The sequence below is a fragment of the Panicum virgatum genome, chromosome 6N, assembly GCF_016808335.1.
Source record: "Panicum virgatum strain AP13 chromosome 6N, P.virgatum_v5, whole genome shotgun sequence".
Taxonomy (NCBI): domain Eukaryota; kingdom Viridiplantae; phylum Streptophyta; class Magnoliopsida; order Poales; family Poaceae; genus Panicum; species Panicum virgatum.
The window spans coordinates 32,730,707-32,754,618 of NC_053150.1; the positions used below are offsets into that span (position 1 = coordinate 32,730,707).

The following is a 23,912-nucleotide window of genomic DNA, read 5'->3' on the forward strand; positions in this document are numbered from 1 at the left end:
TCTTTACAAGTTATCTTGCTTGTGTGCGGAAGTTCATTCCTCTAGCTTAGGCTTTGTACCTATCTTGTTTATCGGGATCTTACCTTATGAGTTTTCTCGCCCAGACTAGAGTAACTCAAGTTAGTTCTCTAGGTTGAGGGGGATTTCTCTTGAACGCGTCAAGAGAAATCCTAACACCGAGTAAGGACATGGTGTCTGGGCTTAGTGTTAGCTAGAAAGTGTGTTTCACCCCACGAAACCATTGTGGTAGGCGGCAGGTGGTGACAGCCCTGTCCGTCCCTCGTGTCCACCACGTTCAGGTGTTTTCATAGTAGTAGTTGCAGGTTGCCGTTGGACTCTCCTCTCATCACTTTCTGAATTCCTTCCTCTTCCAGCCGCCAAAGTAAGCTCTAGGTTCCCGATAACTAGTTAGAAGCAAGGTTTAGTCTAGAGAGGTTAGCTCGATAGTTTAGAAGTGTTTTAGGAGTCTTTCTCACTCATTGTCCTCCCAGCTGCTTATCTCTCTAAGGATTAGAGTCTCCTGTGTCAGACGGTCATCGTTTGCCATTATCTTATCCTATCATATCAGGCTTACCCCCACTAAGTTAGTCGGTTGATATCTCTAGTAAAGTTTGTCATTCGATTCTTCGATACTCTTTAACAATAGTGCTTCTCTGAGGAAATATATGATACCCTGGAATACTCCAAGGTGAAGTGATATAGTGGTGATTCTGTGGGCTTACAGAATCCATATTCTATTGAGCGAAAGAAATGCCAACAAGGATTTCTGGCGTCGTTGCCGGGGAACCAATTGGCTAAAGATTTCGTCGAATAGTTTGATAAAATTTACCATTGCTCTCGATATCTTTCTGATTTCTGCAGAGCAGTGCAGGACCAATTTCGAGCTACCATGTCACTTCAACTCAGATCCAGAAATAATTGGGTGAATTATTTGATGCATAGTCGTCCAATCAGAAGAAATTTTCTTAGGATCAAGGTTTGACAACACCAGCTTCAATACCCATGGCTCAGAAGACACTCTGTCAATTCTCCGCCCCGTCCAATAACCATTTCCCTACTGGACTGAACAATGACCAAGGCACTGATGGATTTGAGATAAAGATTGAGCTTGTCAACATGGTTCAAGCAAGTCCCTTCTGCAGAAAGGCATCAGAGGATGCCCGCGCTCATCTACAGAATTTTTTGGAAGTGAGCAACATAATCAACCCAAAAGGCACTATGACGGATAATGTTCGTCTTCGACTGTTCCCATTCTCTTTGCTTGGGAAAGAAAAGACGTGGTTCTACACCTACAAGGACGCGTTCAATACTTGGGATGCATGCTCCAATGTTTTTCTGGTCAAGTACTTTCCGATGGGCAAAACCAATGCCCTTCGGAACAGGATTTCTAGTTTTGAACAACTCCAGGATGAGACAGTCCCGGAAGCCTGGGAACGTCTTCAGGAATACATTGCAGCATGCCCACACCATGGCATGGAAGAATGGCTTATCATTCAGAACTTCTTCCATGGCCTGAACCAGCGATCGCAAGATCACATGGACGCAGCAGTGGGAGGAGCATTCCTCTCCCTCGATGTTGCAGGAGCAAGAACCCTCATCGACAAGGTTGCTTCCAATCAGAGTTGGAAGGAAGATAGGCAGCCGGCCCATGCAAAAGAAATACATGAAATTGACATTGTCAATGTGCTGGCAGCCAAGATGGATCTTCTCATGGAAAAGCTGGGATCTCTGCACCAGGAGGTCAACTAGACTACTAAGTCTCAGATGACATGTGAGAAATATGGCAATACTGAACACTCGGGCAAATCTTGCCCATTCACCCAAGATGACGAGAACTCCATTGGGAACAACACTCCTAATGACTCAGATTGTTGTCCTCAGCAAGGTTGGAATTCTAAGCCCGACCTCCCCTTCGGCCAACAGCAAGGTAACAATTTTAATAACAGTTTTCAGCGCTCGCTTAAAGACTTCATAAATGGCCAAAAATAAATTAATGACAACATTAGTGAGAAATTTCTTGCTAATGATAAAATTCTTAAGTCTTTGGCTATGCAACTAGATGGGTTTAACTCTGTTATTAAACATTAGTTGAGTTTCAACAAATTGATAGAAACTAAAGTAACTCAACTGGTCTCATCCTGCCTTAACCACGACATGGGGAAGCTATCCGGGCAACCAAAAGCGACCCCAAATGAAAATGTGAGTGCGGTAGCTGTGCGGGCAAGACAATCCGCACAGAAACCACATCTTCCGCAAGATGCAGGTATACCATCTTGCCTTAACCACGACACGGGGAAGCTATCCGGGCAACCGGAAGTGACCCCGACAAAAAGTGTCAGTGCGATAGCTGTGCGGGCAAGACAATCCGCACAGAAACCACCTCTTCCACAGGATGCTGGTACACGGTGGAAGACCGTAACCGTCAGGGATACCGATGCTAAAGACGGGGTGCTGGAGGAGGCCGAAGAATCCAACACCATTACTACCCAGGAAGACCCCGTGGAACCCCCTAGAACTTCATGGGACAGTCACGATACAATCGCCGTACCGTTTCTAGAGTGGAGAAGGAGACCGGTGGCCGACGAGCAATTCCGCAAGTTCGTCGAGGTAACTAAGAAGTTTTATGGCAACTGTTGACGGCCACAAAATCACATTCTAGCCGTCAACTTCTCGGGAATAACATGATTTTTACACTATGTTCCATTCATATTTTATTTATTTGTAACGAGTTCCACAAGTTTTGGATGAGTTTTGATTCTAGAAATAGGTGTACAAAAAATGGACAGAAATTGGCAAAAGCATAGGCCGAGCGGCCTGTCCTAGGCCGGCCGGCCTAGCACCTCCAAAGACATGGTCCCGGCTTCGAACCAGAGGCAATGTGACACAATCATAATACCCTGAGTCGAGGATAAGGCCTTGGTTTGATTGGATGAACCGGAAGGTTTGCACAAAGAACAAAAAGGCCACAACTCAGTACCATCTAAGGTCCAGGGCCGTGATCTATCACCGAGGCAAGTCACCAGAACGAAGAGGATGTAGCAGAACCGCCAAAATTAATCCGGATTAAATGCATAAACCATCACTATTACCACTAAAATGGTTAATACGCACTTAATACAGAGAAATTTGACAGTCTGTCGGGTAAAATCCCGATAAAACCACTAAATTTCGGATCGAAACAACATACCTCACGCGAAGGTGAGTCCAGAGATTACAATAACCATAATACAACTTTAATAGTAAAATATTTATTGTAAACTAAGTTTGAAGATTTAAACAAGATACCTCGGAAATTTGAAAGAATACTACTAGCGACGATATAAGACATCATGATGAAGCCCGTACATGACGTCAATCTTACCAAATTACCTGAAAACAAAGTCACAAGCAAGACTAAGTATACTAATACTCAGCAAGGCTTACCCGAAGAAGGGTATAAAATATCCTTCAAACTAGACATGCAAAGGCTTGTGAAAGCTCTGGGTTTACTTTTGCTGAAAAGCAACTAAGAGTAGGTCCTTAATTTCATATTTTAGCTTCTAGATTCTAGTTTCATTAATTAATCTAGGTAAGCACCTATCAATACAAGCATGGTAGAATTATTTGCATTCAACCATATTGAGATCATCATTGTTCCACTTCTTACTCTATGCAGCAAAGGGATTAAGCAGTCTCATACATCGTGAGAGGCGGACGATTCTGAATCGAAATTCAAACCTTACAAGGATAAACCTAACACACACGCTTGGAGCACCGTCGAGTCACTCCCAAGCAACAGTTGGCTTCACATTCCGGTTCATGGACAGGCCCACTTGCCCCGACTATAGGGCACCACTCCTCGTCCCTCATATTCGTAGTGTAGCGCTACCAATTCTTTTCTATTTATTTTACTCATCCTATCCCTAAGAGAGAGTGGGAAGTATGTTCACTTGCCGGGCTGATCAGTTACTAGGCTTGCCGTGTACCATATTTACGGCATGTGGCTAGTACTTTCAAACGCTTAACCACCGCTACCACACACTGCGGCCTTAGCAGATTTTATCAACACAGACGGATTACTACCATGAAACTTGTATCCCAATCCATCCATGGTCCTTATAGTGATTGCATAAAGTAAACAATCAACTCCTATAAGCTCGCAAGTGACAGGAAATCACTCGACTTTTACCAGTCCTATTAGCAATGCATCTAGTCGGACTCAAATCTAGTGTTCAAACAATAGGTACCTAAGATTATGCATCTAGGTTTTCATTCAACTCTAATAACTTAAATGCACAAGCAAATAGTAATAAGTTGCATAAAATAATAGGATTATGCATCGGGGATTGCCTTTAGTGACGTCTATAAAATCAGTAAGCTTTAGCTCTTCCGAATCAACGTTCGGGACTTCAGTTAATTCCACAACGATGACCTGGGCTTTAGAAATATTCCCGTCTGGTTCCTGGATAAATCCATGAGTTCCGTTGACTAATGATATTATTTCTATATGCAATACAGTAGTTGAAATTAGTGAAGAGCTTGAGTATAGCTTTCCTTCACTAAAAAGTTGTTATCCAATAAAACTCAAGTCAAGAAAACAATCATTTCATTCTCTACTTACTGGGCAATCATTTATGGAGTAAAAGAGAACATAACAAAGCCCACAAAACAATATGGTTGGTTACTCTAAGCAACATGATTACATTCACATGGCTAGTAGAGGTTAGCATAAAGATTTCAATTACAAAAATTAACAGGAACAAGTCTTACAAAATAAACATGGATCAAGCATTAAATATCAAATATTTAAGAACTCATGCTAGAGACTAATATTGGTCCTACAAAATTTATATAACCCTACTCATAACATGAACAACACATGGTTCAAAAATCACAAACAACACATTATTAGAGCATGAGATATAAATAAAACATGCATTTCTTAACATTTATAATAAAACACATGAAATAACAAGCAAAGTTCAAGCATTTGGGCTACACATTTTACACAAGAACATGCATAGCACATAAGTTACATGGTTCAAAAATGAAGCTCAGCACAACTATGGTCCAGGAGATAAAAATAAATCATTCATTTCATAATAATTCAACTAGAGCACTCGATAAAAGGTTTCATACAAACTTTGATAGTCTGTGTCATAGAGCTAAACAAGAGGAACACAACAAAATTTATTTCACAATTTTCTGATTTTTCTACTATTTTCTAGGATTTTTCAAAGTTCACAAGATAAAGAACTAAAAGTCTTACAATTAGGTCCTTGAAAGATTTGGTTTAAAGCAATCAGGCCCTTGGCCGGCCAAAACAGGGGAGGGCTTAGGCGGTGGTGCCGGCAAGCTTTTCCGGCGGGCTTAGGCCAGGAGACCAAGGGGAAAGTTGGGGGAAATGGAGAGGGGGCTCGTGCGCACCTACTGGAGGTCTCAGCATGGCTCGGGGTGGCCTGTAGCGGCGTCTCCGCACGCTCCGACGGTCGGCGGCGGTCGGCGGAGGTGGAGGCGGTGCTCCGGTGAGAGATGGTGGAGGGGATCAGGCCGAGGAGGATCAGGGCAACAAGAAGAGGGTACTGGTCGGGTTGGATTGGTTTAAGATGTAGCGGAGGGGCGGCTACGCATGCAGGAAGGGGCGGCGACATTGGAGCTCATCGGCGATGGGACTTCGGTCGAAGTCTGGCTGATTTGAGCGGTCAAGGAGCTTCAGGAATCCAAAAGGAAGGTGGTTGCACTCTTTATTTGGGTCGAGATGGGGTGGAGAGAGAGCTCCACGTGCGGCCGGTGAGCGGCGGCGTTAATGGAGGAGAGCGGCGATGGATGCCGAAGATGGAGCTGACCGGGCTATTTATAGCCAAAGGAAGGGAAGATGAGGGAGCAAAAGAAGAGGATAAGCTTGCCAAGTGCTGTGGGCGGAAGACGGCGGCGAAGGAGATTCTCCAGGGGCGGCTGGTAGTCATGGCAGAGTACGGCGGCGTGGCGCGCATGCAGGATACTAGTAGGACGGCTCGGTGGCGGCGGGGAAGGGAACTTCAACGCGTGGAGGTTGCCAAGGCGGCGCTTAGGGGCGGCGTGACGTTCCTGGTGGCAAAACCGGTGGCAGCCGGCAAACCGACGGCGAGGGAAGCGGCGCACCTATTTTGAACAGAGAGGAGGAAGAAGAGATACAGTGGGTGGACCTAATTGTAAAAAGGAAAAAGCTAGGGGGTTTTCTGTAAACACAAATTTTGCCACTGTTCTTGGGCTCAAATGAAAAAGTGTTCAATATGAAAGTTGCTCTGTTTTTCAAGACCTACAACTTTCATGTTTTGCAAAATTTCACTAAACCAAAGGTTTTAAAATTATTTTCAAATCCGTTAAAACTTTCATTTGTAAATAAACCTAACTTAATTTTTTTAAACACAAGGGTAGCCCTAAGCATAAATATTTCTTTTTATGAGGGTAAAAAGTGAAAAACAAAATATACATTATAATCCCCTCATAAATTTTGAAATTTTTGCCTTTTGCAAAACTATTTTATAAAAAGGACTTTGTATTTTTCCAAAATAATAAAAACACCCTTGCTTTGAAAGTCATGGTTTAAATTTTTAAATCAACACAAAAAAATTTATTTTCCACTAAATGGTTTTGGCCCAAAAACCTGGGTTGTCACATACGTCTATGCAATGGAGGGCCGACTTGGGCCAGAGAGAGGCCGGTCGGCCTACAACCTCAAGCGTTCGGGAAACGCAATGACTACCGACCTCCTGAAGCAATCCAGAGCGTCCGTGCAAAGGAGGTGGCCAGATGGCCGAAATCCAGGCCGGCCAGCCTAGGGGAGGCTGGCCGGCCCCACTCTGTAGCGTCTCGTGTCCCGGCTTCACGTGGAAGACAAGCACATTGACCTTACCTGCTTGCAACTGACTCTATGAGGAATAACTGTCAGATACCGACCCTGGAAGGGCTATAAATAGAAGCATCATCCATCACTTCAACACACACCATTGGAGCTCTTCTCTCTTCACTTGTACTTTCTAGAATAGGTTAGTAGCTTGAGAGTTACAGTCGAGTCGAGCTTGCTTGGGATTCCGGAGTCGTCGGAAGTCTGGTATAGCTCTTGTATCTTTCTTTTGATATTATCAATATAAGTTATCTTCTTTACTTTTTCGAGTTAGCTTTACTTTCAGCTGTCTTTTATTTACTCGAGTCTGAGTGTTCAGCTTGAGCACGGAAGTTTTCCTTTAGCTTAGACTAAGTTATATTTCTTAGTGATCGGGATCTTATCTAACGGGTTTTCTCGCCCGGACTAGAGTATCTCAAATTAGTGCTATAGGTTGAGGGGGATTTCTCTCGAAGGCCTCGAGAGAAATCCTAACACCGAGTGCAGATGTGGTGTCTAACCTTAGTGTTAGCTAGAAAGTGTGTTCCACCCCCACGGAACCGTTGTGGTAGTCGGTAGGTGGTGACAGCCCTATCCATCCTTTGTAGTCCGCCACGTTCGGGTGTTTTCATAGCAGTAGTGCAGATTGCCGTTTGACTCCCCTCTCATCCCTTTCTGAAGTCCTTCCTCTTCCAGCCGCCGAAGTAAGCTCTGCTTTCCCGAGAACTAGTTAGGTGTTTAGTCTGATCTAGAGAGGCTAGCTCGATAGTTCAGAAGTGTATCGGGAGTCGTATCTCACTCATTGTCCTCCCAGCTGCTACCTCTCTAAGGAATTGAATCTCCGTGTGTCACTCGGTTATTGCTTGGCCATTTATCTCATTTACCTATCTGGCTTACCCCCGTCTAATTAGCCGGATGATTAAGCTAGTACGGTTATCAATCGATTTACGATACTCTTTACCATAGTGCTTCCCTGAGGAAAAATACGATACCCTGAAATACTCCAAGGTGAAGTGCTACAGCGGTGATTCTGTGCGCTTGTAGAATATCTATTCTATCGGGCATAAGAAACGCCAACAACAACATACCACGTCTTGATGCTATGCAGATTCCCACGTACGCAAAGTATCTCAAGGATATCCTTGGCAATAAGAGGGTCCTGCCGACCACCGAGGTCGTGCAGCTTACAGATGAGTGTAGCACAGCTATACTCAATCCTCTCCTGGAGAAGAAGAAGAAACCAGGATGCCCCACCATCACATGTTCCATCGGAGCTCAACACTTTAAGCACGCTCTTTGCGATCTGCGAGCAAGCATCAGCGTCATGCCAAAGGTAATTTATGATAAACTTATCCATCATGCGCTTGCTCCTACTGTCATGTGTTTGCAGCTAGCAGACCAATCAGTTTGTCATCTCGCAGGGATCGCCAAGGATATTTCGTTGAAAATACGGAATTTCTTTGTCCCCATTGATTTTGTCATTCTCGACATAGAAGCCGACATTGAGATCCCTCTCATATTGGGGAGGCCATTCTTGAGCATGACAACTGCACACATTGATGCGGGAGTTGGAGTAATCCAACTCAACATCAATGGGCAGAAGGAGAGATTCGGTTTCAAACCGATGAAAAATGCTCACAGATCAAAAGTTTCAACCGAAAGAAATTTGAGAAAGAGCTGGAGAAGCCGTATTCCCTCATTGAATTCGTAGAGAATCTTCAAACTCGAGAGGAGATTAAGGTGTATAACCAACGGAACGCGAAGCGGAATATCCAACGTAAGAATTTTCTGGAATTCGGGAAGAAAGAGATTGAAGTAACTCTGCCTACACGGAAGGTGTAGCAGAAGAAAGCGTCACCACTAATGTCTCCATTAGGTGACGATGACTAAACCCAAAGTATGGATAGTCTTGCTCAGGACGAGAAACTTGAGCCATTGCCATGAGGTACGTGGTAGTTATCCATTCCTGCATTTGCTTATAGGATAGTTTATATTCTTGCATAGTCTTCCCTTTTCTCATCATGGCACGTTTAAATTCTCGCAAATGCATTCTTTTAATTTTACACTGCATACGAAAACAAATCGGCCAAGATAGCAGACCTATGGAGCTTCATTCAAGCTTGGGGGGTGCCGATGTATCCTGGTAAGTCATCTGACCTATCCTTTCATCTTGTGTCCTAAAAAATATATAGTTAGTTTAAATCATTCAAAAACTCAAAAAAGGGTAAAAGTATAAATAAAATAAAAATAAAAACAAAATAAATTAATTAAAATACAAAAAAAAGTTTCATGCTTTGAATAAAACTCTCAACTCATATGTGTGGAAATCTGTGTAAGCTCTTATCATGGAGATGATAAATAGTTGCTTTGTCCATACTTTGCAAGTGTCTCTTATATAACTGTTTACTCTCCTAGTACTTGAACTAGTTGGCACATAAGTAGTTCCACTAAAATCTGGTTTAAGTGGGAGCATGAGCTTGATTTCCTAGTCTAAGTTGTTGAGAAATTTGAGATGGCCCGAATCGGGATAAAACTGGATGCTCTAGTAGGGAACCTCTCGGAATTTCTTTAAAATAAAATATGGTAAAGAATTCCCCTTTGGTTTACATGTCCTACCCAAAGCCATAACGTTTTATCACATTAACCTATATAAGCTATCTTGAGTTATTTTGAGCTTTGCCGAATGGTGAGTTCGTTCGAGGAAGGTACTTGTCGTCTACCAATCTTTCTCCTTTGCGTACCCATTGTTTTGCTAGCCTCAGAATGACTGGCATGTCAATTACCTACTCCAGGTATTGACATCCACCATCGCCAGACAATTCCCCTCACAACAAAACCCAAAATCTCCACATTGAAGTTATCCATCTCGAATGGTCTATCCAATGCAATGCTTCCTTCCAATAACTCTATCCTCATGGAGTATGGGTCATCTTCTTAAAAAAATACTGGAGCGGAAGCAAGGTAAAAAAAAAAAGGAGAGACAAGACCCATACCTCCACTCAAGAGAGTTGAAATAAGGAGCTGAAACAAAAAGACCAGAAATGTTCTAAGCGTGAGTCCATTTCCTCCCTCTCCCCTGAACATTTACCTTCCATAAGATCAGGATTTGATCGAGTACCAACCTCCTGCGAACCACTCTTCGGCTCGGCAACACAGGTAACCAAGGTATGCTACACTCTTCCTACCCAAAACTCCACATATAAGCCTTAGAGTAGGAAAGAAGATGGTCAAAATTTCCGACCATAGTGAGGATCATACACCTTGAGCGACTTGAGAGTACCATTGGGGAATTTTAAACCACTTTTGAAAAAACTTGCAAAACTCCGAGATAGGAACCTGAATAGGAGGCAGGAAATATTCCGGTGAAGGTTGTTCAATCTCTCAACCGCCCAAGATTAGGGATGAAATGCCAATAAGCAAGATATGAGCCTGTTATCGCCATAAATTAACAGGGTTAATTTATGGGCCGAAAGCAAGATGGGCTTGAAGCAGAAGATTAAGAAGGCTTGTAAATCGGCTCCTGCGTGAGCATTTGGGCCACATGGGCCATGTATCTTTAGATTTAGTTCAAGATTAGAGATAGAGTCCGATCGGGACAAGATTAGTTTAGATTGTTTACCAAGTCTCTAGACTATAAATATGTACCCTATGTTATTCATAAAAAGAGAACATCATCACATCTCGCAAACAACAATCTCGGCGCATCGCCACCCCTAATCCTAGGGTTTCATCCAAGTAAGCGCCATGCTGCCCTGATCGCTTCTAGCAATCAGGGCAGCGTTGTTCTTGCTTTTACCTTGGTATTACTCGTACTGAAGCGTTTTTTATGGCGAGTAGTACTAGTTATCTCGATATTCGTAGTATGATTTTTAGTAGATCTGTTGTGCTTTGTTGCTTATCATCTACGAATATCGTATTGTCTTTACGCGATCATGTTATCATCTTATACTAGCTCTTGTTGCATAGAGTTAGCTGCGTAAAGGCAACACCCTACTTCTTTTATGTCTAGTAGATCTAATCTGTTATGGTTTGCTCTTATCTCTAAGAGTTGGAGTAATATCTGTTAGATTAGGCCTTGCAAACGGGTTGGATGATCCGGTGGTGTACTAGATGTTTTATCTTAGCCTTAATAGGGATTGTTCCGGGAATCCGCTCTTGCTAGTTCTTAGGCCTCTGTTTTGGGTTATGGTTTAGTTATCTGTTGCGTTCATTAGGCCCAATGACGTGTAGGATGTTCCGATCTAACAGTGAAGCCTTTACTGTCGTGGATTAGATTAGTTAGATTTAATTGAGGCAGCTTTACAGTTATTCGCTTTATTTATCAATATCCGGATGTAAACATATCCAATCTGACACCGGGAATCGATCGACTTCTTAAAGTCGATGCAAGAGTCGTCCCGGGGAGCCGACCACGGCTTGGACTTACGTTTCCACGTGTTTGTGTATGCTAATCATTGCAAGCACGTTCGCAACTTCCTGATCGGGTATAGGTCAGGTGGCACGCCCTGCGTCTTCACAAGCCGCGGCGTGTGCTGGAATTGCTGGCCGTCGACGAGGGAGCAGTGCCTGCCAGCGCCCCGGTGACCTCCCGGCTCTTCGTGTTGCCTGTCGCTACTCGCTGGTGGGTTTCGACCGACAACAGAGCCAACTTATTCAAAGTACATATGGGTTAGAGTAATATGTTGTGCATAAAATTTCTGCAAGGTATGAGCATTGATACAACTCCTGATCCACTGAGCCTCAGGTTTAGCTTTGCTCGAGGATGAGCAAAAGTTTAAGCTTGGGGGGTGTTGACGGCCATTATTTCCCATTTTGACCGTCAACTTCTCGGGAATAAAATAAGCTTTACACCATGTTCCATACATATTTTGCTTATTTCTAACAAGTGCAACAAGTTTTGGATGAGTTATGGTTGCAAGAACTAATGTACCAAAAATCAGGAAAAATAGGCCAAATCCCAGGCCGACCGGCCTCCCCTAGGGGCCGGCCGGCCTGGCACCTCTACACACTATGCTATGTCTTTGATCCAGGAGTGAAGTGACATGCTCACATTGCCTCTAAACCGTGGATTGCAAGTTGGTTTGATCAAATGGACCGAAAGGCCTAGCACATGGATTGAAGGACCCACCTACAGCACTTACTGAAATCTTTTAGCCCGGAACACCACTATGGACTTCATGCACCCTTGGATCAAGATGTCGGTGAAACGGGAGGCCGAGATGTGCCAAACCCAGGCCGTCCTACTAACTGCCAGCTTCAAACCGATGCAACCCCCCACCGCCATCTAGACAAGATCAGGAGCGTCCACGAGAAGGTCGGCGACAAATGACAAGAATCCCAGGCCTGCCGGCCTAGGAGAGGCCGGCCGGCCCCACTTTGCAGTGTCTCAGCCTCAGCTTTCGCGTGGAAGTTAAGCACACCGACTACAACTGCTTACCACTGACGGTACCTGCTGTATCGGCCAATAACCGACCTTGGAGTGCTATAAACAGGACCCTCATCCCTCACTTGTAACACACATCAAAGGAGATCTCTTCTCTCATTTTTAGTTTCTAGAGTAGGTTAGGTAGTCTTGGAGTTAGAGTCGAGTCGAGCTTATCTCGGGATTCCAGAGTCGTCATCGGAAGTCGTGTATAGCTCTTGTATCTTTTCCTTTGACATTTATCAATATAGTTATCTTCTTTATCTTTTCGAGTCAGCTTTACTTTCCGCATTCATTTAACTTTCCAAATTATCTTACTTGTGTGCGGAAGTTCATTCCTCTAGCTTAGGCTTTGTACCTATCTTGTTTATCGGGATCTTACCTTACGGGTTTTCTCGCCCGGACTAGAGTAACTCAAGTTAGTTCTCTAGGTTGAGGGGGATTTCTTTTGAATGCGTCAAGAGAAATCCTAACACTGAGTACGGATGTGGTGTATGGGCTTAGTGTTAGCTAGAAAGTGTGTTCCACCCCCACGGAACCGTTGTGGTAGGTGGCAGGTGGTGACAGCCCTGTCCGTCCCTCGTAGTCCTCCACGTTCGGGTGTTTTCATAGCAGTAGTTGTAGGTTGCCGTTGGACTCCCCTCTCATCCCTTTTCTGAAGTTCTTCCTCTTCCAACCGCCGAAGTATGCTCTAGGTTCCCGATAACTAGTTAGAAGCAAGGTTTAGTCTAGGGAGGTTAGCTTGATAGTTTAGAAGTGTTTTAGAAGTCTTTCTCGCTCGTTGTCCTCCCAGCTGCTTACCTCTCTAAGGATTAGAGTCTCCTGTGTCAGACGGTCATCATTGGCCATTATCTTATCCTATCATATCAGGCTTACCCCCACTAAGTTAGTCGGTTGATATCTCTAGTAAAGTTTGTCATTCGATTCTTCGATACTCTTTAACCATAGTGCTTCCCTGAGGAAATATACGATACCCTGGAATACTCCAAGGTGAAGTGCTACAGCGGTGATTCTATGCGCTTTCGGAATCCATATTCTATTGAGGGTAAGAAACGCCAACATTCGCTAGACCATTTTTGTAATATCCCAAGTATTCAGTTTGATTGGGTTTTTTTGTAAGATTAGAAGTTGACCAAAAGTTGACTTTTCGAGCCGCTGGTCGTATGAACGATCGGAGACCATGGTTGCGTAGAACTCATCGAGACAAATCCGTTTTACTACTCACATGCCAAGTTTGGATAACTGGTGAATCTGTGGCGAGCCAATGAATCTAGACCGTCAGATACGCATCAGGTTTCTGTTCTTTTGCCCGACCCCTTTCCTCTTCTCCTATCGCTCTTCTCCTATCGGTAGTGTGCCGCCGCCTCCTCTTCTCCTATTGTCCCTGGTGCCATCTCCTATCATCCCTAGCACTGCCCTGCTCCGGAGCCTTGGAGCCCAAATTGGTGAACCTCTCCACCCACGACAGCTGCTGCCCCTCTCCATCGTCGCTGAGTGCTCGTGCTTGTTGACCATTTTCTTGGTCAGGCCCTTCCAAGATTCACAAAGAAATTCCTCATGCCTCCTTGATCCCTGCTATTCAGGTAATCCTCAATTGGTCTGTACACCCTCGTACAGGGATTTGGGATTAATCTATTGGTAATTGAACTTGTTCCCCAATAGTTGGAGTCATGCAGCAATCTTAGATCTAAAACTGGTATCAATTGGCCCAAAATTTCAACATCTCAATAATTCAATTGTAGGTTTTCTCATTATCTTTCCAACAGATTGGGTTTCGTTTAATTTGGATTAGCGGTTAAGGAGATATCATCAAAACGGTGTTGCTGTTCCATTTAGGAAAAATCAGTGCGCAGAAACTGTTTATGTAGTTTCGACATTTTAGAGGCCGAATTTCCCCTGGTCGCTGTAACAAAAGTTGTAGGAGATTTTCTGTAGATGTCCAAGGTATATTTATTTACTGCATTTGGTTAAGCGAAACAAAAGTTATGGGCCAAATAGCGAGTAACTCAGAGAATTAGTGGAATTTTCAGAAATAATGAGAGTTAAAAGTTTAAGCTTTTTGCTTGGGATTTGTTCGAGTTTATAGGCTTCGGGTCGATATGAATTAGTTCCTAAGAGTGATTTATTCCACAGGTTTGATAAATCCTAGTGGCGAGCGTGTGACGCCGGATTCTCGACAAGGTCAAGACAAGTGCAATGACGAACTTCTTGATATGTGAAATGTTGTGGCTTTCTTGCTGCCCTTGAGTGATGTTTATTCAATGACTTTATCCCATATATCAATTCCTTTAAGCTTCTTGTTATAGTTTTTTGATTCTATCATAAGTTCAAGATCTGTGTGTTGGCTTTCATATCACTCAAGTGCCGGGGGTTTGTATAAACACCGGTTGTGCAATTCGGTTCTTATGTTCAGGTTTCTGTGAATAAGTGTTGGTCCCACTTATTCAGCTTTACCGGTAAATACTAAGGAATTTTCAGGTGACGTCCGTTTCAGACAGAAACTACTATTTCATTGTTGTTCATTGATTATGGATTTCCGTTGTTCATGTACCTGCAGTCGTTTTTCTGGTTCCGAATTGTGCTTGCTGAGTATTTTTACTCACTCTTGTGTTTATTTGGCTTTTAGGTACTCGCTGACCAGGTTGCATGGGATAAGAGTAGCCACTTCATGATGAGCATGCACACACATTGCCATCCATTGAAATAAATGTCTAGACTCGATATTTCTTTTGACATTGAGATCTGTCATGTGGTCGTTTGGATGTCGCCTAAGTTTGTTCGGTCATGTTGGTCGATGTGGAGTTCTTAATACTGTAATTTTTTTATGGGCCATTTGCAAAACTGCCATTGTTTTTAGATCCAATTGCACGTTTGCCCTTGATTTTTTAACTTTGCACGTTTGCCCCTGTTTTTAGTCTTCCAGTTGCAAGACTGATCCTATTTTATTACAAAACTGCCCCTATTTTGTAGTTAGACTTCAAAACAAGGGCAACCTTGCAATTTTCCCTTTTTTATATATCCTATCCTGCTATTATATGACTTGTGTGCCTGCGAATGTTAGAATTTACAGAGAAGACTGTCGAAATTTACTATAATTTCCATATTTAGTGCATTTAATGTTTTTAGTAGTAACCTCCAAGTAAGTTGGTACTTGGGGGCGTTATAATTTTGCGGATGATAAGCCAGTTGGTGATGTTTTGTTGCGAGAGAAAAAACATTATGTGATGACTGATAAGCCGGGCTGATAAGTTCAAATGATATTATACCAAAATTGTTTTTTTAACGGAAAGAGTAGTTGTTAGCCAAGGGACCAAGACAGCCTCGACTGAGTCCTACTCAGCAGGCTATAAGAGGATCCATGTCCTCAAAATCCTACGTGTAGGTGTGATAACAGCTAGGTTGCAAACACAAACAACGAAAAAAAAAAGATGTTTTTTTCCTCTCTCCTAATCTCAGGTGTCCTTTTTACTGCTTCTAGTCAATCTATAAACTTGCTTAGTACGTATACAAACTAACTGTAGCAACAAACATCGCTGCCTTATATCAACCGACCGGCTGCCGGCGCTCTTATTGTCCTCGATCTTACGTGGGCAGTGGGCACGGCCACCGTGCCGTCTCCTGTCTGGCGTCTCGAGACGGAGCCGTCTGCATGCGTGGCTGATGGCGCGACTAAGGGCAGCTCAAATGCATCTCTCTCAGATAGCAATAACGGTGGGGTCCTTGAAGTCAGCCATAACTATGGTCTATTCTACAATGGTAAAAGTTTGCTGGGGAAACAAGGTGGGCCAGCTTAGGGGAAAACAATTCATGTTTCTCAACCACCATAACGAAGTCCTTGAATCACTCCGGCAAATCAGCAAAAGTATTGCATTTTATGTGTTGTGGCTCCACCTTAAACTTAAAGTGTATTTTTATTGGATATTGCTTGTGGTTCATCCCCACAATGCTTATGGTCAATAGCTGTAGCTGCATTTAATACTTAAGGTTACTCTTTTTACACATTGGAGCTGCCCTAACGGTTTGGACTTCGAAAAAGTGGGCACCCGCCGTATCGGATATGGACTAGTGATCTTTAAGGGTATTTTTAGTGTCTGTGCAGATTTTTGCCAAGATATACTTGGAGTGGTGAATCAGAATCAGTTTACAAAACCATTAGAAAATATGTTTTCTTAGTTAAAAAAATAAAATACATTTTCTTAAAAACCAGATCAGTAAAATGTACTTAAAAATTCAAATTTTTATGGGAAACACCAACTCAAAACAGACTTTGTTACATTTAAAAAATTAGCTAAAAATATGATTGTTGCTAATACAAAGAGGATCCAACAAACGAGAAACCAGTTCGTGGCCGTTTCTGGTTCCTGGGCAGAAAAAGGAGAAACAATTCAAGTGATTCTTGTTAGGAACGTTTTTCCGCCTACTTGTTTGGCTGAGATTTTATTGCTTCACGCTAGAATCAGAACTGTTCCTACCACCAAATGGCATTTTAGATCTAATGGTTTTCACTATTGATTTCGGCTATTTCAATAATGTTTTGTGCAAGAGAATAAGCAATAGTACAGCATAAACCGGCTAAAACGAGCATATGGTGTATTCATAAGGGCACTCAAACCTAAAATGGGTCTTCAATGGATATCGGTCTCCAGAGTATCTATGTGAGAAACCCATTTTAGATAGCAGGTGGAACACAATCTAAATATGAGCACCCTCTTTTCTAGAAACTTATTTTGCAGAAAGGATTATGTTTTTGGATTTTATTATTGGAGAAGATGAAAAGTAATATTAAACTCTTTGTCTATAGCAAAACCTTATTTTTCACAAAAGAAAATCATTACCATCCAATTTAATGCTCAAACACTGGAGCCACGGCACAGCTCCTTTGTCATGATGGCACTTCTCTTCGTTTGGCTTGTCAGTCAGTCAGCCAGTAGTATTTTTCTCTCATACCAAATTAACATCAGTCATCGGCTACCAGCCAGCTAGCAGTATTTTTTCTCATAATAAATCAGCGTCAGTCACTAGCCACAACCAAGCGAACATAATGTCCCCACAAAAAAGACACGTCGTCCACGAGATCCCTCCCTTCGCATGCTAGCATGCACCCAGCTCACTCCAGGCAAGTTCCACCGACACACGGGCCCACATGCGCCGTCCCGCCGCGGAGAATGGCGTTTGACCCCCCCCCCCCCCCCCCCCCCCCCCCCATCCCCCACCCAGCCCCGGCCGGTGCACCGGCGCCGCCTGAAGAATCTGCAGCAAGGGCGAGGTAAGCTGATTTGGCCTTTTTTTTCCTTCTTTTATTTATCGTTATTGTTGAGTTTTTCTTTTGAAACTGTTATTCTGGAGCCTTACGGTCGATAATGGCAGTGGTGATAGTAGTTTTTAGTACCCAAAGAAGAGTCTCGAGCCTTTTAATATCATATATATTGGCATATAGATAACAAAATGTACCTACAACATTTCGATCAAATCAAAATTCTAATAGTTTTAGCCACTTTTTGTCATCTAACAGCTTCGATGAAAAGATGTTTACATATAACCGGCTAAAGTACGGACGGCTCTAAATTAGGCGGTCATGCGGCCCCTCTATTAGAAAATTAATCTATTTTAGTGGCTCACTTCTCTAAAATCAATTTCATATTCTAGTAAATTTGCTTTTCTCATCTTCCTTCGCTTTGCTACTGTGCATTTTCTCCCACTCAAACTCCCCACCCTATCCTCCTACTCGATTCACTAAAACTACTTTAAAAACAGCATAAAACAATTAAAAATGAACCATAAGATACACAACAAAATTGCATAATGAACTGTATTGTTTTGCCTAGCTAGAATAATATTATTGTTTACTGGAAACAAATATTATTGTCTCTCATTAAAATGACTATACTGGAAAAAGATCTAACTAACCCAACTAAAATGCTTATGAGTTTTACCAAAATTGCAAGTTGATTTAGCATAAGTTGTCGAAAAAAATTAAATATGCTCACCTCGATGTCCGTCATGGCTTTGCGCGCCTCCATCGTCGCAGGTCCGCACCCCCACCGTTGTTGTTCTACCACTGTCGCTGCCCCACCTACACGTTGACGCACTCGCGCTGCCGCCACCGCTGCCTGCCCTCGTGCTACCGCCATGGCTCCATGCTGCCCGCCACCTCCACCTCGTCCGCACGCTCCATCACCAGTGGCGAGGCCTCAGCGCCGTGGCCCTAGGCCACGGGCGCGGCGCCGCAAGGTGGCACTGGCGCCCGCGCGCGGGTGTGCACTAAGCAAGGGCGAGGGCGCCTGGCAGCGGGGTTTTGCCGGAGGAGGCGGAGGCGGAGGAAGGGGCCCGGTTCGTCCGAAGGTTCCGGGAGGCGTGGCCGTACATCCAGGGTCACCAAGGTAGCACCTTTGTTCTCTTCATCTCGGGGGAGGTCATCGCCGGACTCCACCAAGGAGACAAGGCGTAATGGGGTGGGGGAGGGGCGGCGCGGGAGTTGGTGCGGCAGCGGGGGAGGGCCGGCAAGGGACCTGAGGAGGGAGGGATTGGGGGAGAGAAAGGTGAGTTAGGATAGGAGAGAGATAGGGGATGGGACAGTAAGTAATTTTTTTATCGAGAGAGTAAAAGGAATTGATGGGTCGTGGGTAGATGTAGTGGCCGTACAGACTGGTAAACGTACTGTCAGCTTAAAACTTAATCTTTACTTGATAAATATAAAGGTATGGAACTATATATGGATATAGCGTTTTGGACTTTTGGTCTCTTTGTCCACTGATGTTTCCCTACATTATATTTTAAGGTCTGTTTAGTTATCTGTGGATTGATATTTAGCAAAACTCATATAAAAACGATTAGGCTTAGGTCCGCTCTCGTGTGATAGGTATAGGTTTTAGGCCAGACAAATTATGTAGGGTATGTAGTCCCGGATGTAGCTGGTATGAACAGTGACCACCGAATGTTTTCTCGGATTTGACCTAACGGAGCTGCCGAGTTGATACGATGTACTCAAATTGGGCCGTGCCCCTTGAGTGCAAGCAAACACATGGCGGTACACACGGGGCGACGTGACGGGTCCGTGGCCTCCTGTACCCGGTAATTATTGTTTATTTCACGTTTTGTGTGCTATTAGAATTAATTATGCCCATCCTGAACCACAGATTGCTGCTTCGGTTTACCGAGGATGCATCGACTAAGGATTCAAGCCGATTCTTCTTCCAGCTGCTCCGTTTTCTGCCATTTCTCCGGTGATGAATCGACCTTAGTTGCTACCAGTGTTCATTACCAAAATTATCTCTTCTGGGTTTCTAGATCCAAGTGCCCAGAGGATATCCGGTAACCCGTCAAGCAGTTATGATCTCCCGGCCTTTCTTCCAAGCAATCTCCAAAAAAATTGCTTGCCGTGCTCAGAGTCTTTGCCCCCAAGCGACAAGCCAAGCCGTCAGTACCACGACCGCAACTCTAATGCAAAGTTTGTAAGCAACCATGAGCCCATTCCTCAGCCACTAGCTCGCACAAAAAAACCACATAAAACCGCAGACCGCAAGCCACGACGATCTCTGCAGAACTCCCAACGAAACAGCATCAAAATGCGAGAGCGAGACATCTGCAGAGACGAGCAATAACAAATCCACCAAATCTTAGAACGAAAGAACAGCAGGAGATGCAGCTGGAGAAGGGCTCCCTGGACCTGGTGCTGGTGCCCTGCGGCCTGGTGGTCATGCTCAGCTACCACCTCCTCCTCTACCGGATCCTCCGGCACCCTAGCACCACCGTCATCGGCTACGAGAACCACAACAAGGCCGCCTGGGTGCGCCGCATGGTCCGGGCGGCCCCCAACGAGACCAGCCTGGCGCTGAGCGTCATCTCCGACAACATCTCGGTGTCCACCAACCTGGCCTCCCTCTCCATCGCGCTGGGCTCCCTCATTGGGGCCTGGATCAGCAGCACCACCAAGGTGTTCATGACGGAGCTCGTCTACGGCGACCGCAGCCAGGCCATGGCCACCGTCAAGTACATCTCCCTTCTCGTCTGCTTCCTCGCATCCTTCACCTGCTTCATCCACTCGGCGAGGTACTACGTCCAGGCCAGCTTCCTCATCACCACCCTCGACTCCGACGTGCCGGCGGACTACGTGCAGCGCGCCGTCATCAGGGGCGGCAACTTCTGGTCCATGGGGCTCCGGGCGCTCTACTTCGCCACCACGCTGCTCATGTGGATCTTCGGGCCCATCCCGATGTTCGCCTGCTCCTTGCTCATGGTGGTCATCCTGCACATGTTGGACACCAACTCCCTGCCCCTGCACCAGCACCAGTTTATAGTTAGGAAACGGCACGAGCAACAGAGAGGTTTCACACCTGCTACAATTGCTGCAAGGCACCCCAGTCCTCAGAGTTCAATTCTCAGCAACCCCGTAATGTCACCTGTGACATTTTTCAGTTGATGGTGACAATGTTTGTTACAAAACCCGAATGCAAGTGTGAATTTAAAGTACATGGATATTGAGCTACAAAATTTTCATTACAAATACTGTTTCCCTAGGAAAAATGATACACACAGAACTATGAATCAAAGATTGTGATCATGACACTGGCGTCAAGTATTCTCTGAAAGTTTCATGGTCAGATACTAACTTGAGGCAAAGTTTCAGTAGGATTTATCATATCCATACCCCTTGTCAGATTGAAAGACTTCTAGGGAAATGGTTCACACAGGTTCTGATGTATCTTTTGCTAGTCTCTATAGAAGAACAGTGGGGACATTGGGGTCATTCACATTGGACTCAGCAGGTTTCTTTTTCCCTCGCTTCTTGAGCTTCTTTTTGAACCGGAGTTGTTCTTTCATGCTCTTCTCCCATGCCTTCTTGTGCTTGTTGTAAATGAACATCGCAGCTCGGGCATCTTCAATCTGCAGGATTATCAAAAGGATCATGCAAATCATGATCTGAAATGACTTCAAAATGGAATTATTAGATTAATGACAAATCAATAACCATGAAATATCACACATACCGGGCAGTGTTCATTCTGCTGTATTTTTGCACCAAGTACTTCAGCAGCAAGATCCCTCAATGATCGCCGCTTCCTCTCCCTAGTGAATTGTTATTCACATCTCGATTCAGTTTTGGATGAACGTAACAAGAATGATTATGTCATAATAGATGCTCAGACCATCTAACCTTCGGAAAATCTCATATTCTGATGTATCCCTAACATCCTTCTTAGGGTGGCTTAGTAGCAAAACCTGGAAAATGTGAAATAAACTAAAAAAGAACATAGGGTGCATAAAAATTGGAGTTACAGCCACCAACCTTAAGATCATTGTGAAGTGCATGCCCAACAAGAATTCTTCCTTTAATCAGCTCAGCTACTTCCTTCTGCACAACCCAGAATTCTTTGGCTGCAGTGACATAAGCCAGTTGCATAGCCCACATAGATCGTCACTCCACAGCAACAAAATATCATATAGTGATAGACTGACAATGTAGTGACATCTCTACCTTTATTCATGTGCTTGGGTCTAATCCCACTAATACGGGTACGGTAGTCCACAATTCGCTCCACTGTTCGAACATACTCATCATACACTACATTGCCAAAGGAATTAACCTGACAAAAAGCACATTAAGATTAGAAGACGATATTTCAAAGGCAGGAATGTATTTATGTTGACCAAATGTTTGGACATTTCAAACAAACTTCATCAAGTACATTTATTGCATTGCAAATACTACAGAACTTAAATATCAAGTACTACATAATATCGAACAAAGCAGTCCAGATTCCCCTGTGGTCCAGAAATCCTTCTTATTGGAGGAGCAAGTTTGGTTCTTCCTCCCTTGCTATCCCCCAACAGCAAGGAAAACTTTGCCCACTCTTTTCAAAAGCAAGGCTAGGCAAAACATGGCCTACACTAATAACTTCCCATCAAACTTTAAGCATGTAATTCACAAACTTCAAGTATAACCTTCACTGTTTGAAGCCTTAAACCATTTACATAACATCAAGTATCTATGTGTAAATGCATTCAAATTACCAGATGACAACATAAACACCCTACACTATGATTTCTGTGCACTTATCTTATAAGTAAACGCTATTTACTCTACGTAGTATTCCCTCGCACAGGGCAAGTATTGGGCATTAATAATTTAACATCAATCTATCTCATATTTTAACTCCAGAATCAGGGATACAGAAATTAAAGTATACACAAATCACTAAAACATTGTATGATTTTTTTAATAATGTAAACATTCTATTGTATTACATCAAATCTTGAAATTAATGTAAGAACTATAGACCACTTAGTAACTACACTAAAACAGTATCTTATGGCATTTTCACGGAACTAGCAAGTAGCCACACAAAACAATTAAATAGATAAACCACATTATTAGGGAAAAGGGCCACATTGCTTCGTCAATTGCTAAATCTTGTCTAATACAGCCAATGTATATGCTACTTTATTAGACTAATTCTGGGCTTAACATCAGGTAAATAAAACAAGCAGTAGAAACCTCAAAGGATAGGAAAATGCTTTACTAGTTTACTGTACTGCCAGAACCAAATCTAAGCTAATCGCTTGTTTTTTTAACAACACCAAAATGATACCAGTTCCAAATGCAAGGTACTAACCACCAATATCATGAAACCACAAGAAAGTCATTCCATTTGAGTCATGGGGTTACTGAAACCACACAACTCTTAAGCCAGACATCTATGAATAACCATCCTCCATCTGTGGATTGCCCAAATCAACCTCATAACATCTCCACAACAAACTAACTCCAGAAGAAAAAAATATATAGTTCCAATTCTTAACAAAGCGGGGCATTACACTCCTGCACCTGCTTCACTATTAAGAGCTTTAGGCAAATCCTGGGCCTCTCAGTTAAACTTTAATCAATGACTACAGACCATTTCTTAGCTTTACCACAACTCCAAAGTACTCTCTACTCCACTTCATAAATTCTGACTAATCATATTATTACTACACAAAGTAAACAAACAAGAAAATTGAAGTAAAAGATCATGCTTACCAAGGTGACCCTGCCGAGGGCGCTCTTGCTGCCGTCGGAACCTACCCCGACCATCTCGCAGTCAATCGCCACCGCCTTCGTCAAACTGACCAAACCCCACCACCATTCCCAAATCAAGTAGTCAGAAAACCAAACATCTGAAACCGACAATCCGAGCATCTCGCTGCGGGGGGCGCTCACCTGGCGTCGTCGGAGGTCGGCTCGAGCTTGACCTCCGCCTCAGCGGGAGAAGACGGCTCCGCGGGCGCGGGAGCCTGCGGCGGAGGGCCGGCTTCGTGCTTGCGCTTGCCGAGGTGGGTGGCGGCGGGGCGCTGGGGGAGCTTGGCCTGGAGCTGCGCCCAGTTAGGGTTCAGGGCGGAGGGGCCGGCCGCTTTGGGCTTGGGCTTCCGCTTCCTCTTCGGGTTGCGGCTGGGATTTGCTCCTGTGGCCGACGGTGAGGGCGGCGGCGGCTCAGCTTCCGCCGCCATGGATGATTGCGGCGCGGGAGGACTGCAGGTGGAGGGTTTTTTGTGAGAGGGTTTTGTTTTGTTTGTTTTTGTTCTCTTGCCTTAAAGAGGGTTTTTAAGATGTGTTCACTCTTACTCTCTCTCTCCAATTTTAGAGTTTGAAAATTATTCTAAAAGAATGCA

The 23,912-nt window shown here is 43.9% G+C and overlaps 2 protein-coding genes, 1 long non-coding RNA gene and 1 other non-coding gene across 4 annotated transcripts; 2 read left to right on the forward strand and 2 right to left on the reverse strand.

Moving 5' to 3' along the window:
* Positions 1-1,368: 1,368 nt before the first annotated feature.
* On the reverse strand, positions 1,369-1,475 carry LOC120680367. Its single transcript, XR_005677634.1, has one exon. It is a non-coding gene; the product is annotated as a small nucleolar RNA R71 (small nucleolar RNA).
* A 12,113-nt stretch (positions 1,476-13,588) lies between these two features.
* On the forward strand, positions 13,589-15,219 carry LOC120677260. The gene is made up of 2 exons (XR_005676237.1): positions 13,589-13,849; positions 14,400-15,219. It is a non-coding gene; the product is annotated as an uncharacterized LOC120677260 (long non-coding RNA).
* Positions 15,220-19,734: 4,515 nt separating this feature from the next.
* Positions 19,735-20,756, forward strand: LOC120679416. The gene has a single exon (XM_039961000.1). It carries the CDS (start codon positions 19,906-19,908, stop codon positions 20,683-20,685), a length of 780 nt encoding a protein of 259 aa, XP_039816934.1. The 5' UTR covers positions 19,735-19,905; the 3' UTR covers positions 20,686-20,756.
* Positions 20,662-23,817, reverse strand: LOC120679415 (RNA exonuclease 4-like). The gene is made up of 7 exons (XM_039960999.1): positions 23,464-23,817; positions 23,284-23,368; positions 21,742-21,850; positions 21,553-21,641; positions 21,421-21,485; positions 21,254-21,332; positions 20,662-21,149 (listed from the first exon to the last, which is right to left on the reverse strand). Exons 1-7 carry the CDS (start codon positions 23,748-23,750, stop codon positions 20,982-20,984), a joined length of 882 nt encoding a protein of 293 aa, XP_039816933.1. The 5' UTR covers positions 23,751-23,817; the 3' UTR covers positions 20,662-20,981.
* Positions 23,818-23,912: the final 95 nt, after the last annotated feature.

Bases quoted from the DNA above. Each gene is read 5' to 3' on its own strand.
- LOC120679416 (XM_039961000.1), top strand. From the start codon at position 19,906: ATGCAGCTGGAGAAGGGCTCCCTGGACCTGGTGCTGGTGCCCTGCGGC.
- LOC120679415 (XM_039960999.1), bottom strand. From the start codon at position 23,750: ATGGCGGCGGAAGCTGAGCCGCCGCCGCCCTCACCGTCGGCCACAGGA. The intron at 21,486-21,552 runs GTTGGTGGCTGT...CACATTTTCCAG, and splicing joins CACTTCACAATGATCTTAAG to GTTTTGCTACTAAGCCACCC. The intron at 21,333-21,420 runs GTTAGATGGTCT...ACAATTCACTAG, and splicing joins GAATATGAGATTTTCCGAAG to GGAGAGGAAGCGGCGATCAT.